The sequence below is a fragment of the Anabrus simplex genome, chromosome 6 (genome assembly GCF_040414725.1).
Source record: "Anabrus simplex isolate iqAnaSimp1 chromosome 6, ASM4041472v1, whole genome shotgun sequence".
NCBI classification, from domain to species: Eukaryota; Metazoa; Arthropoda; class Insecta; order Orthoptera; family Tettigoniidae; genus Anabrus; species Anabrus simplex.
This window is the reverse complement of record NC_090270.1, coordinates 133802829-133815641: the sequence shown is the minus strand read 5'-3', so window position 1 is coordinate 133815641 and position 12813 is coordinate 133802829. Positions and strand designations below refer to the sequence as shown.

General features: G+C 40.6%; 1 protein-coding gene across 2 annotated transcripts in view; it reads right to left on the bottom strand.

Moving 5' to 3' along the window:
* LOC136876197 (lon protease homolog 2, peroxisomal) overlaps positions 1-12813 on the bottom strand; it is a 212228-nt gene that overhangs the window by 104753 nt on the left and 94662 nt on the right. For both annotated transcript variants that reach the window (XM_067149939.2, XM_067149940.2), the window contains one exon: positions 3606-3753. In XM_067149939.2, coding sequence (XP_067006040.1) covers positions 3606-3753 — 148 coding nt within the window. The remainder of the gene's footprint in view (positions 1-3605; positions 3754-12813) is intronic.

Here is a 12813-nt window from a genome sequence, read left to right as displayed (position 1 = left end):
AATAATAATAATAATAATAATAATAATAATAATAATAATAATAATAATAATAATAATCATAATGGCAAGTGGCCTCCAAAGCCGGATGCAGATCTTGCGAGTTGTCATGTGATAGGAGATCTGTGCGCTTATGAAAATGCGGCCCTACCTAAGATGAATCCTAATGCGTAAGTCGGCGCACACACACAGCTCCCGAACCGTCGGAATTTACCAGCGAAAGTTAAAATCCATGACCCAACCGTGAACTGAAGGCCAACACGGGCTAACCATTTAGCCATTGAGCCGGACATGCTCATACTATACATAACGATATCAAAATATTGATGCAAACATGATATACACGATTAAAATAAAAAGTGCAATTTTTAAGCTGTTTCATTTCACTTTTCCTTACATCTCGTAGTGATTGGAAAACCTTCAAGGTCAGTTCTCTTACTGCAAATGAATGGTATAGGTGGATATTACGTCGATAACCTGAACTTTGGTAAAGATTTCGTAGACACTTCGCGAACGATAGGTTAGAGATCCCACATGGTGAGGCTCAGATGATGTCACAGAGGTTAAGAATTCAACATGGCGCACCTCGGACGATGTCACAGCGGGAGATGCTGTCAACTTAGGAATTAGTCTCAAGACCAGAATAGTGAAAAGATTATTGGTCTGGCTTGGTTAGGTCTAGCTTGTAACAAGACAACTGGGCAGGGGGCAACCAAGTGGTCAACAAGCCTCTACCATCCCACACACATCACAAGGTACGATGCGATTAATAACCCTGTGACTAATTAAAACATACCCGGCGCACGCCATGACTATTTTAAACTTCACGATTTTCTCATTTTCAACGAAGCTGGCAGCCCTAGCCAGCCAATAGCAACACAGAAAATGGTGGCAAATTTGAGTTTTACAGTGCCTCCATTTTAATTCTTTTAAATAACAATACTCCTAGGGGCCAGTTAGTGGGTCGAGGAGAAGCGTTGGCGCCAGAAGGCTCGTAGTGATGCGCGTGAATAACCTGCGCACAGCACTCCATGCTACAAGATCCTTTCTCAAGACTAGCAACTCGTAATCGCTCGTACATCCTTGCGTAACAAGTTGCCGCTATTATATGCTGCAGTATTCAGCTGTCTCTTTAAATTAAAAAAGTTTGTGTATATTTTTCTTACATAAGATCGATCGGACGTGCTCATACTACTTATACCGAATAAAATTGTGGCCGAGGACAAATATTTTTTGACGATCGATGCGATAAAACGACAGTTCGAGGAACGATAGATGTGGGGGAATTTAACACTGGTTTATACGGAACATTTTTTGGACCGAATAAATTGAACGATGGATACGGGAAAATGGCAGTTCCGGGAACGATGCATCGACATTCTACTGCATGTGGTTCAGGAAGAAAAAGAAGTATAATAGCAATATTACAAAATATGGATGGGGAAACAGAAGGACAAAGAGTAGTTTATAACTTCTTGGTGGAAAGAGCAAATTGTAGACAGTTGTTAGATGTAACAGCCTTGCCAGAAGTGGCCTTTGATGGAGACCATACAGTAGTGGTAACAAAAACAAAAGTAGGATTTTTATTTTTATTTTTTATTTTTGCTAGTTGCTTTACGTCACACCGACACAGACAGGTCTTATGGCGATGATGGGACAGGGAAGGGCTAGGAGTGGGAAGGAAACGGCCGTGGCCTTAATTTGCCTGGTGAGAAAATGGGAAACCACGGAAAACCATTTTCAGGGCTGCCGACAGTGGGGTTCGAACCTACTATCTCCCGAATACTGGATACTGGCCGCACTTAAGCAACTGCAGCTATCGAGCTCGGTAAAGTAGGAAAATAGTGAAAATGGGAGTCTGATTCATTGGCTGAATGGTCAGCTTTAAATCACCTCTGATTAATTCTTCTGCCATGGGGACTGGGTGTTTGTGTTTGTCCCAACACTTCCCTCTTCATATTCAGACAACACTCGACACTCCAACCACCACAGAAACACTTAATAGTGATCACTTCCCTCCATATAGGGTAGGCGTCAGGAAGGGCATCCGGCCGTAAAAAAGGTCTAAATCCACACATGCGACACAGTTCGCGCCTGCGACCCCACAGGTGTGGGAAAAGCGGTACAAAAAGAAGAAGGAAGAAATAACAGATTAGACAAGTATGGAAATGAAGTGATATGGAAGTAAAAGAAATTTCAGTATAAACTGAAACAACACATACCCAGAACTGAAGTGGAGAGCATGGAAGTGGAATAGGACATGTTCAAGAAAGAATTTGTAAGATGTGTAGTATGCGCTCGTGGCAGAATATCTGAAGGAGTGGAAGATAAAGAGATCCCACGGTGGAATGTAAGGGTAAAGGAAGCAGTGAAAAATAAGAAAGCATGACAATTATGGAACAGGGATAAAATGGAAGAAAGTAATAGTGAAGGAAATGTGGGAGGACTTTACACAACAATTTGAAGAAGAAAAGAAAGAAAAGAGTCTACACAAAGCAGGTGAAAGAGAAACAAGGAGAGAGAATAACACAACCAGAGGCATTAAGGAAAAAATGGATTACTTTCATGAACTTTTGAATGTGAGAAGGGGTGTAGATGAGATGATACAGGTAGAGTGTGAGGAGAAAGAACTGTAATCACAATGAAAAAGGCAGAAACTGCTGCCAAATGAATGACAGTAGGGAAAGCAGCATGACTGGATAAACTGTGTGTGGAAATTATAAAAACAGCAGGACCCGTTGGTCCCGAACCGAAACTACCATTCCAAGCGCCACTCAGCTGCTGCACCATAGTCTCTAGAGATCAGTTCTTGCACTGTTCGCACTGCTGGAGATCTAGATTTCACTGACCAGAATCCTACAGTTATATCACCATGTACTGGAAAGAGTCCAATTCAAAGATATTTCACCATGCACCCGCACCAGACTGGCTATTCTTCTCAATATGTGGGGTCCTACATCACCCAGCACAGGCGTACAGAGGAGTAGATTTGAGAGTGCTGCTGGTTTAAGGCTGTGTAAATTTTCTTGACAAGAGGGCTGTTCAGAAGAGAATACTCTGGTGAGGAATGCACCAAGTCCAAAGCTGATGTACATAGGGTGGATACAGAATCTCCCCATGTGGATCCAACAAGCTGATGTTAATATGCTATTTCTTGTTCTTAATTTAGCAGCTGATTCCTACAAATGATGTCCCTGAATAGGTACTTGGACTAGATTCTTCAGTACTGAACTGAACATCTGCAATAACACTGCCAGACTACTTTTCATGATCTTTTGGCCTAGGATATACTAAAGATTATCATCATCTACCAGCTCTTTTATAGGCCAGTCAACGAAGTGTTTGGTATCTTGTTTTAGAATCCTCCAAATCAACAAATTTGTTATTAATACAAATCAATAACCCAGGTAATCTTGTGAGAGAGCTAACTGAAATAATTCTATAACGGTCATATTTTAAAAATGACTATGTTTAAAAAACTGACAACATTGTACATCAAAATTCTGAATAAGGGACTATTCTAAAAGTCCATTGGTGATTAAAATCAAACAGAAACATCACAATGAAACAAATTAAACAAAAAATTATGTTCTACCATACATACTAACCAATTTATCCACTTCATCAAGCAAGAATACAGGATTATTGGTTCCCACAGTCCTAATACCATGAATAATGCGACCTGGGAGAGATCCCACATAGGTACGTCGATGGCCACGGATGTCAGCCTGGTTGCAGACACCACCCAATGAGATGCTGAAATGTTAAATTTAAAAGACCAGAAATTAAAAGTTTGTTGTAAAGACGCATGATCTATAAAACACACTTATATACAAAAACTAAATTACAAGAAATTTTTGACCCACGTATATCAGTAATATTTAATTCTATAGAAATAACAGCCAAAAGGTTATTATTAAAAGAGTAATCATTCCAGCACCATATTATAAAAAGATCATAAGCAGTTCATTATTGCTAAGCTCATATCTAGGATTATAGACATACACAGACCCGCCAATAAAATATATTGTCGATACATCTATCTTCCTCAGTTTCAAAAGAACACGAATCAAAGAAAATTCAGGGCTTTCTACATCTCTTTGCTTACGTTCAAGAGTCTCTTATTTCAGACAATTTACTCAATGATATACGCACACTCTAGATCAGGGTACAAGGTGTTAAAACAAACTTGTATGCAAAAAATATTTGAAGGGTCAGGGGGAAAAAAAGAAAGGAAACAGGTGCCAACATTTTGTCATAATCGAGTTAGCAGTGATATATTGGGAATCAGACCAAACTTAATTCAGTTTACTACATTTCGAACTGCAGTTATTCAATACATATGATTTTGTAAATTTTTTACTTGTTTATCTCATAATGTTTTAAAATTAAAATTTTGTTTTTCTGAGTTCAGAAGGAAGTTGATTTACCTGTTTGTTTTTTGTTTTTTCCCTGACCCTTCATTTGTCCCTATAGTAATACAGCCCCTAAATTGATCCATGACTTCTCCTTCAGTTGTTGTCACCAAGCTATGAATATTACAATGAAGTTCGTTATTAAAAAACTATACACAAGAGACAAGCCATACTTCATTTAGAAAACTGATGGACTGCCTATATAAGGCAGTAAAGGCATGCTCATTCACCTAGAAGGACATGGGTTCTATTTTCCATTAGGAAGACAAACAATTTACAAATGAGACTTCCACTCCTGGAGAGGCACATGGCCCTAGAGTTCACTCAACCAACACCAGAAACGAGAGCTAGGTTAATTCCTGAAGGCAGTAACTACCACTCTATCCCACTTAATCCTGATTTATAAAAGAGGATAACAATAATAGTCTTTTTGTATTTACTTTTTGAATACAAGGGTTGGGGAGCAAATCATGGCAACTATTTTTTCCTCACATTTGCATGGTGCTATCATACAGTGGTCATATGTCCCTGAAAGCATAACATTATAGTATGTACATGGACACACCGATATGGAGGTGCGTTGGACAGGTACCACACACAAGGGGGTGGGACTGCAGAATGGATGTGACGAGACAAGAACAGCATGTGTGTATCAAACTGGCCGTTCGCTAGGGCCGCAATGCCAATGAAAGTCAGAGAGCTTGTGAAAGCTGTGGGCAATAATGACTTTCCATATTGAACTGATAAGAGATGGGCAGCAGCATTTCAGCATGAAAGTGAAAAAAAAAACAGTGATGTGCAACTATCCAGAAGACCTGTTAAGTGTCCAGAATAATGTGTCATGTACAGTAATTATCCAGTAATGGAATTGGACAGAAGATGGACACTACTTGAGCTGAGAAAGGCTGATCATCATCATCATCATCATCATCATCATCATCATCTGCATAAAATTGCATCAAGGTGGGTGACACATGCACTCACTGATGTGCAAAAGTGGACATAGTATGCCATATGCTCTGACCACTTGGTACACTACTGGCAGGAAGGCAAGCAAATTCTAGAGAGATTAGTGACTACAGATGAATTTTGGGACAGGGCATATGAACCAAAGCTCAAATGCCAGTTTGCAGAATGGCAACAAGAAGGATGGTCAAGGAGGGGTTGTTTAATTTTTGTCTTTACGCGTTATAATTCTGAAGAACATTATACTGTATTTCGAACATTAACAGAGAACAAAGAACTCTTGAAATTTGAGTCTATGGAATGGCTGTGTGTCATTCATCTCCTCTATGAACATGGTGAACATTACGATTGTCCTTGATCGCTTGTGAACTTGCATGTGAAGGTATTTAATCAGTACTATGCTTCTGAACGCTTATGGACATGGCTTTGTTATTATATGTGAAATCTTGAAACTGTGTGAGCGATAAGGTTGACCTTGTATGTGAATGAACCTTCCTATGTTAGCTATGTTTGCTATATCTTAAAAGTAAAGGTCAACACCATCAGCTGCATGCTTTGGAATTGTAACCTTGTGCTCAAGAAGGCCGTCACCGTTTCCGTCCGATTTATCGTAGCCGTGCTCTCGAGAGAAAATGCGTCTTTTGCCGCCTAGTATTTGTGTCGAGTAGAAGTGCTTTGGTGCCGAGTCATGGCGCACCACCCAAGAGTGAAGATGAAACGTGGACCTATCATGCTTCGTCAGTGTGGTGTGGCATGAAGAAAACAATGTATTAATTAACTTTTCCCTCAACATGATCTCCTAATTCTAAATAATACAGCTATGTATACAATCCTATCTGCACCCAGTAGGTGATAATTAAGAGGTACTAAAGAATCAAGATAATCTATGTGAGTACTATATTCTTATATACACCCCTGCATCAACATTTCTGTACTGGTGGCACTGTGGATATTTTGTTATTGTTCATGTTCTGGACTCCTTCATCAACTTAAAACTGTGATCAAGCAAATGGCAGCCCCAAGGCATGCAAAAGGGAGCCAAACTTAAATTTATGTGTACAGTCATTGAAAACCAAAATTTTGAAGACTACAATGAAATGAAATTAATTTAAAATGTAAAGTATAAATAGTTGTCAACATTATTTTTTATTACTCTGGACAGCCTCCCACCTGGGCATGAACAAACAGATTGTGTGGAGATCACTCAATCATCTTCATTCTGGAGTTGGAGGACCCAAAAGCAATCTCCACTTCCCTGTCAACAACGTCAACTGAAACTGCGGAGAACCCCAGACCACGGAACATCTTTTGGATTGCATGTTGTGGCCTGCATCTTGTACAGTTGAAGATGATCTCCTTGTGAAACCAAACGCTATTAAGGTTGCACATCACTGGTCTACTGTGTTGTGAAATTTAAGACAGTCATTTGTGTATGTGCATATCTTGTTTGTTTCTGACTCGAATAAATAAATTAACTTTGTTTAGTTGACATTCTAAATATGTGTGAAGTCACTGTTGTTATAGATGTTTAATTACTGATGGAGGCTTCCCTACTCACCATAATCAACTGGTGACTGATTAATCACGTACCTTAAATTTGTTATCATTTTGGTACCCCTTTATGTGGAGTTTTGAGTTTGGATACTTATGATTGTGCATTTGTCCCTTTTATCCAGCATGTAGTATTTGATTTTGTATTTGAATATTTCCTATTCATGTATTTTCACCCGTTTCTTGCCTTGATCACGTCACCATGTGTATTTGTTCTCCTTGTTTTTTTCAATGTGAATGATAACTGTTCTTGTTGGGGAATTTACACTGTTATTTACTTTTCTTTCAAGTGTTTTTGCCCCTTTAAATTTTGCATCTGCTTTGAGCCTCCTTTTATTATGTGTCAATGTTTTATTCCCTTTTCTTCAATTTCCTTATATTGTTTTTAAACATATTCTATTGATGATGTGCATCACCGCTCTAGATTTCTTTGGAAATTTCCTTTGGTCCTTTTAACCCTTGAATGCAAGGATTATTTATTTTTGAATAGTTATGTTTTTTGTCAGTTGATCCCATTATTGAAAGGTAACGAACTACCCAAAGCACTTTTTTCAGAACTTTTCAGAACTAGTTTCAGAAACACAGGCCATTACATGTATGTAACGCTAGGCCCTTGTGTAGTCAGAACTACCAAGCAAACTGGAAATTTGTAAATTATGTTTGCAAATATCTTAGTTTGTAGTAATTTAATTAAATTAAATTAAATTAAATTTAATTAAATTTAATTAAAATATATTTACCCAACAGAAAACGTGGACAATTAGAGAAAGCATTTAAACATGAAATATCACATGAAATATCATGTATGGTACAATGCACAATACACAAAGTCCTACATCACACTTTGAACACACGGTACGAACACCGCTTTTGCACATTTCAGTGGCACACCTCCGTTGCTTCTTTCATGGAATCTCAATGACTAGATGATTCCATCCATCATATCTCAAGTCTTCATTCACACGCTCTTTCCCTGCACACCCAGCTGATGGACAACCGGCTCACTTTGGCTCAACACCAAAAGATTTAACGTAATACTGAGCCACTTCTCTCTTGAATTCCCTCGTTTGTGACATAGTGCTAAGGTACCGTGCATTCTGGAGAGACACATCAAGAAGCCAGAAAAATATGGCCCACCAGCATTTCTTGCTTCTTATTGCCACACAAAACCTATTGACATTTTCATCCGTTAGCTCCATTCCAGCCATGAATTTGATTTAAATTCCAATCAGGAAAGGACGCGAAACTGTAGTGTGGGCGGGGCAGCGTTCCAGGTCTGCCTAAGGATTTTAATCAATGACTGAGGGTTGAAATGGTGTTCACTCAGTCTTGCAATACCAACTGAAGAGCTGCCCTGCCCTACATGAGAGGCAGCGGACCTGGTCATGAAAGCCAACAGCCATGAAATTATTAGCCTGTAATGATAAGCATAACTTTGAAATCAAATATAGTGATAGAAATTTTACATAGGAACGAAATACTGTGCCGATTTCATCTTTGTGCCATGTGTACTTTGGTCAGCGGAGCGTTATCCGAGAGTGGGAGATGTTTGAATTAACCCGCCTGGCGAAGAACTCGAAGAACAGTTTTTTATACGCCACATGTAACCAGCGGCCTTGTGCGAGTACTGATACTTGATTTTAGAATTTCAATCAGCTAGCTACGTGTAAATCATCTCCAATAAAGAAATGTAATCTACGATAAGTATACTTGACACAGTGCTGGAAGAACATGGAATACACGTGTGAGTTACATGAATGGAGTGTATGAATTTAATTAATATTTTTGTGCCAACGAATAATAATTTATTTATTTTTTGAATTTTTGAAGTGTCAACAAATTGTCAAATATTTTAGGAACTCAGTTGGAGCTGACAGTAATCATGTGACTTCAGGTAACCGACTGACTGACTGCTCGCTCTAAGACCAATATTGTTCATCATTCCCTTACTAGTTCCCAAACTAGAAACACGTCGGCGCATTCAACGAATTTGCAAAAGTTACGTAGCGTTTCATACTGTCATGTGTGACTTGGACCACTGCACACATTCTAATATTTTTGTTCCAGTTTGAGATACGGCCAGAAATATAGTTACCGCCCAAGATTTTGATGACGTTTAAGAAGAGATCCACATGGTGTGTTTTCACCTTCTATATAACAATTTTTTTTTTTTGCTAGGGGCTTTACGTCGCGCCGACACAGATAGGTCTTATGGCGACGATGGGATAGGAAAGGCCTAGGAGTTGGAAGGAAGCGGCCGTGGCCTTAATTAAGGTACAGCCCCAGCATTTGCCTGGTGTGAAAATGGGAAACCACGGAAAACCATTTTCAAGGCTGCCGATAGTGGGATTCGAACCTACTATCTCCCGGATGCAAGCCCACAGCCGCGCGCCTCTACGCGCACGGCCAACTCGCCCGGTATATATATATAACAATTTGGTGGCATATTAATTTGTTTTTTAAGATAAGATATTAGAATATTCTATTTATATTTTTTTTAGGCATCGTGCCCTAGTTCAAGATAATACTTTACTGCCTCACGACAGATGTAAATTTAACTTGTTTAATCATTTTTGGTGATAATATCACTCCAGTTGCATTCCTGATCCCATTTGAACCCTGTGATAATTTTTGGATGCTCCATTGAGGAAAAGAACAACTTGCGCAAATATTTTAGAGAGCACCACTGATAAGCCAAGGTAAGTTATCTATGCTGACCTTTCCTGGTCAAAGGACTGGCATAACCTCATCAGAGGAATAAAAATAAATATTAAATTCATTAGCTGAAGGAGGTCACATAGACTGAAACTTGTACCAATATATGTACCGTACTTTCTTACATAGTTAATGCACTTTTAGATGAAAAAATATAGGCGAAAACTTCGGATGCGTAAATTATTTGAGGAATTCAGGTATTAAAAAATTATTCACAATTCATGTACATTTAAAAGATACTGCATATTAAAATATAATATACTTGCAACTGGTTCAATTTATTTGTGGTTAATCATCATTTGGCATAAAATTCCAGCGTGAGATTTTTTTCCTGAAAAGTTAAATACGGTACATCAGGTAAGTTGGACACGTGGGTTTGAAGTATCAATATTGGAAAATATTCTTCCTATTATGAGCTGACAACACAACCTGACGTGAAATAAACATGTAGGTACTAATAAATGTATAATTCATGTAAGTACATAATAATGACATACCAGCAAAAGAAAAAATTTACCTCTGCTATATTCCCCCAAACCGTTCGTATCCAATCTCGTATGAGTGACGTGTCCATCCACCCCTTTTCTTGGATACGAATATGGATCCCTCAGGGAAATTTTACTTTAGGCATTGTTTTTCGTTTTAGAACAACATAAGGTGCAAGCTTTCTGCCATCACCTGTTACAGCAAGCACTGCAGAACACTGTTCTTTTTCGCTTCCAGTAGTGAATGCGATAACACTCGACGTCCCTTTCTTATCGATTGTTCGACTTTGTGGCATACGGAAACTGATTGGCGTCTGACCTGTGGTTCCTTCACTTTATGCTTCTCAATCACAAAGCAATGAAAATCAATTACATTTTGGTTGAAATCATTCGGCATTTTGTGGCATAATGTTGTACTCGTTGAAGAGAAAGTCCATTCCTCTTCATAAAATCAATCATGAAGCCTCGGTTAACCTTAAAATCCGAGACACTGATTCCATGTGCAGCAGCTATTTCTTGTCCTTTGAAATACAGCATTTCGTCAAAAAAGGCATACCCAAAGTTGCATAATAAAATCATATATTTAGGCAGATCCTCCCCTACTTTCGGAAACTTACCACTTTTTAGTCCGCGAAATGCTTTGCGAGACTTATTGATAGCTTGAAGTGCACTACTCTGGTTTTGCGGTAGCGCATGTTGCATTCGGACACTGAATACTGCTCTATTCCTGTATGTTTCAGCATAACTGATCACCACAAGTTTATATAATGCAGTACTACTCGAACACTTGCTCACTGTGGCCTGACAAACAATTTTTATTTATTTTTATTTTTTTTTGCTAGTTGTTTTACGTCGCACCGATACAGATAGGTCTTATGATGACGATGGGACAGGAAAGGCCTAGGAATGGGAAGGAAGCGGCCGTGGCCTTAATTAAGGTACAGCCCCAGCATTTGCCTGGTGTGAAAATGGAAAACCACGGAAAACCATTTTCAGGGCTGCCGACAGTGGGGTTCGAACCCACTATCTCCTGGATGCAAGCTCAACAAACAATTTTGAGATCACACAAAACGCATGTCCCGTACCTGAAACACTCATAAAATACGTTTGTACTAGACTGGAATAGACCATCACTAGTCACTTCCCCCTTGTGTGTGCTTCTACAATTGTAGGGGGCTAACCCTGGTTACCCTCTTCAATTGAAGATCCTCTTCGTGGTGATGGGGACTAGTAGCTCCTTTCTTGCGATGCCGAATGGAGCCCCATTGGGTAACCGTTCGGTATACAAGGAGGAGGAAGCTAAAGCACCGCCCAACCCTAAGGTGTAATGTGACCCGTGCCGATGGGGTGCATGGCACATGGGAGATGTGTCTTGAACGGAGCCTTCGAGATACTTGGCGCCCTCTCGAAGTAAGTAGCCTTACCCAGGTATGCGGGGCTCTGCCTGGGCGGACATATATTTCCCTAGCTACTCGTGGGACTTGAATGCATACGGTAGCCATCCATAAACCGGAGAGCTCTTCTGGGGCCTCCGAGAGAAACACTACAACAACAACCGAAGGGGACTCTTCGGAGATACCCACGGATAGTTCATCTTCGACAGTTAGAGGGCTCACTCAAGAGGTGGGCAATCTATAGGTCTAGAAGAAGAAGAAGAAGAAGAAGAAGAAGAAGAAACCGCGCTCTGGCGCTGAGAAGAGGAGATATAAGAAGGCCTTAAAGGCCCGGGAGCAGGCCAAAGAGGGCTTAACTCCGGGAGCTGAGGGGCCTTCTAATACCACGACAGTAACAACTGTGGGGGGATCCAATGGGCACAAGAGGCAGGACCCTGAAAAGGGCTCTGCTTCTAGGGCACAGAGGACCCCACCCACTAAGATGCCAGCGGGGAAACGACTTCTGTCGGGGGCAACCCCAGAAGAAGATCTGGAGACCCGCAAAAATCCCAAGGTGGAATATGCCAGGATAGCTAAAGCTGGGATCAGGATGGCCATACTACCTGTAGGATAACCTGACCAGCAGCTAACTGAGAAACAGGTGGAAGCTGTGGAAGAGGCTATCACCAATCTGATAGACGAGCTTCCGGAGCAGGGGCCCATTAAGCCTCAGTTCCTGGATTGCTATCTGTCGAGAGGTGCGGCCGTCATCATAGCCGAGAACGACGAGACTGTAGCATGGCTTTCCAGTCTTGTTACAGGTATACAACCGTGGGAAGGAGCCAGGCTCACAATTGTGGGCATGGATAAAATTCTTTCCTACAAGAGAGTCATGGTCTGGATACCAGGACAACCAAAGGACAATAACGTCCTTTTGGGAAGAATGGCACGCCAGAACCATGGCTTAAATCCCACCAGCTGGAGAGTCTACGACCGCAAGGAGGAGAAGAGAGGTGTCCGACTTGTGGTTAGCATGGACTCCAGAGACGAGGAGAAAGTGGTGGGGAAGAAGATCTTCTGCGGGGTGCATGTGGCTACCTTCACCTTGGTGGAGGGCAAGCGTGACAAGCAGAGGACCAACCCCACCACAGAAAATACCGAGACTAACAGGGGCGAAGAGCAGGAGCCCGGACAGGAACCTGGGCCAGCCAAGCCTCAAGACTCATCGCGGGAGACGGAGCAGCACGTTCCGGAGACCGCATAAGGTAAAGTATTGCATGAAGGTAAGAATGATTACTTTCATACAAGCAA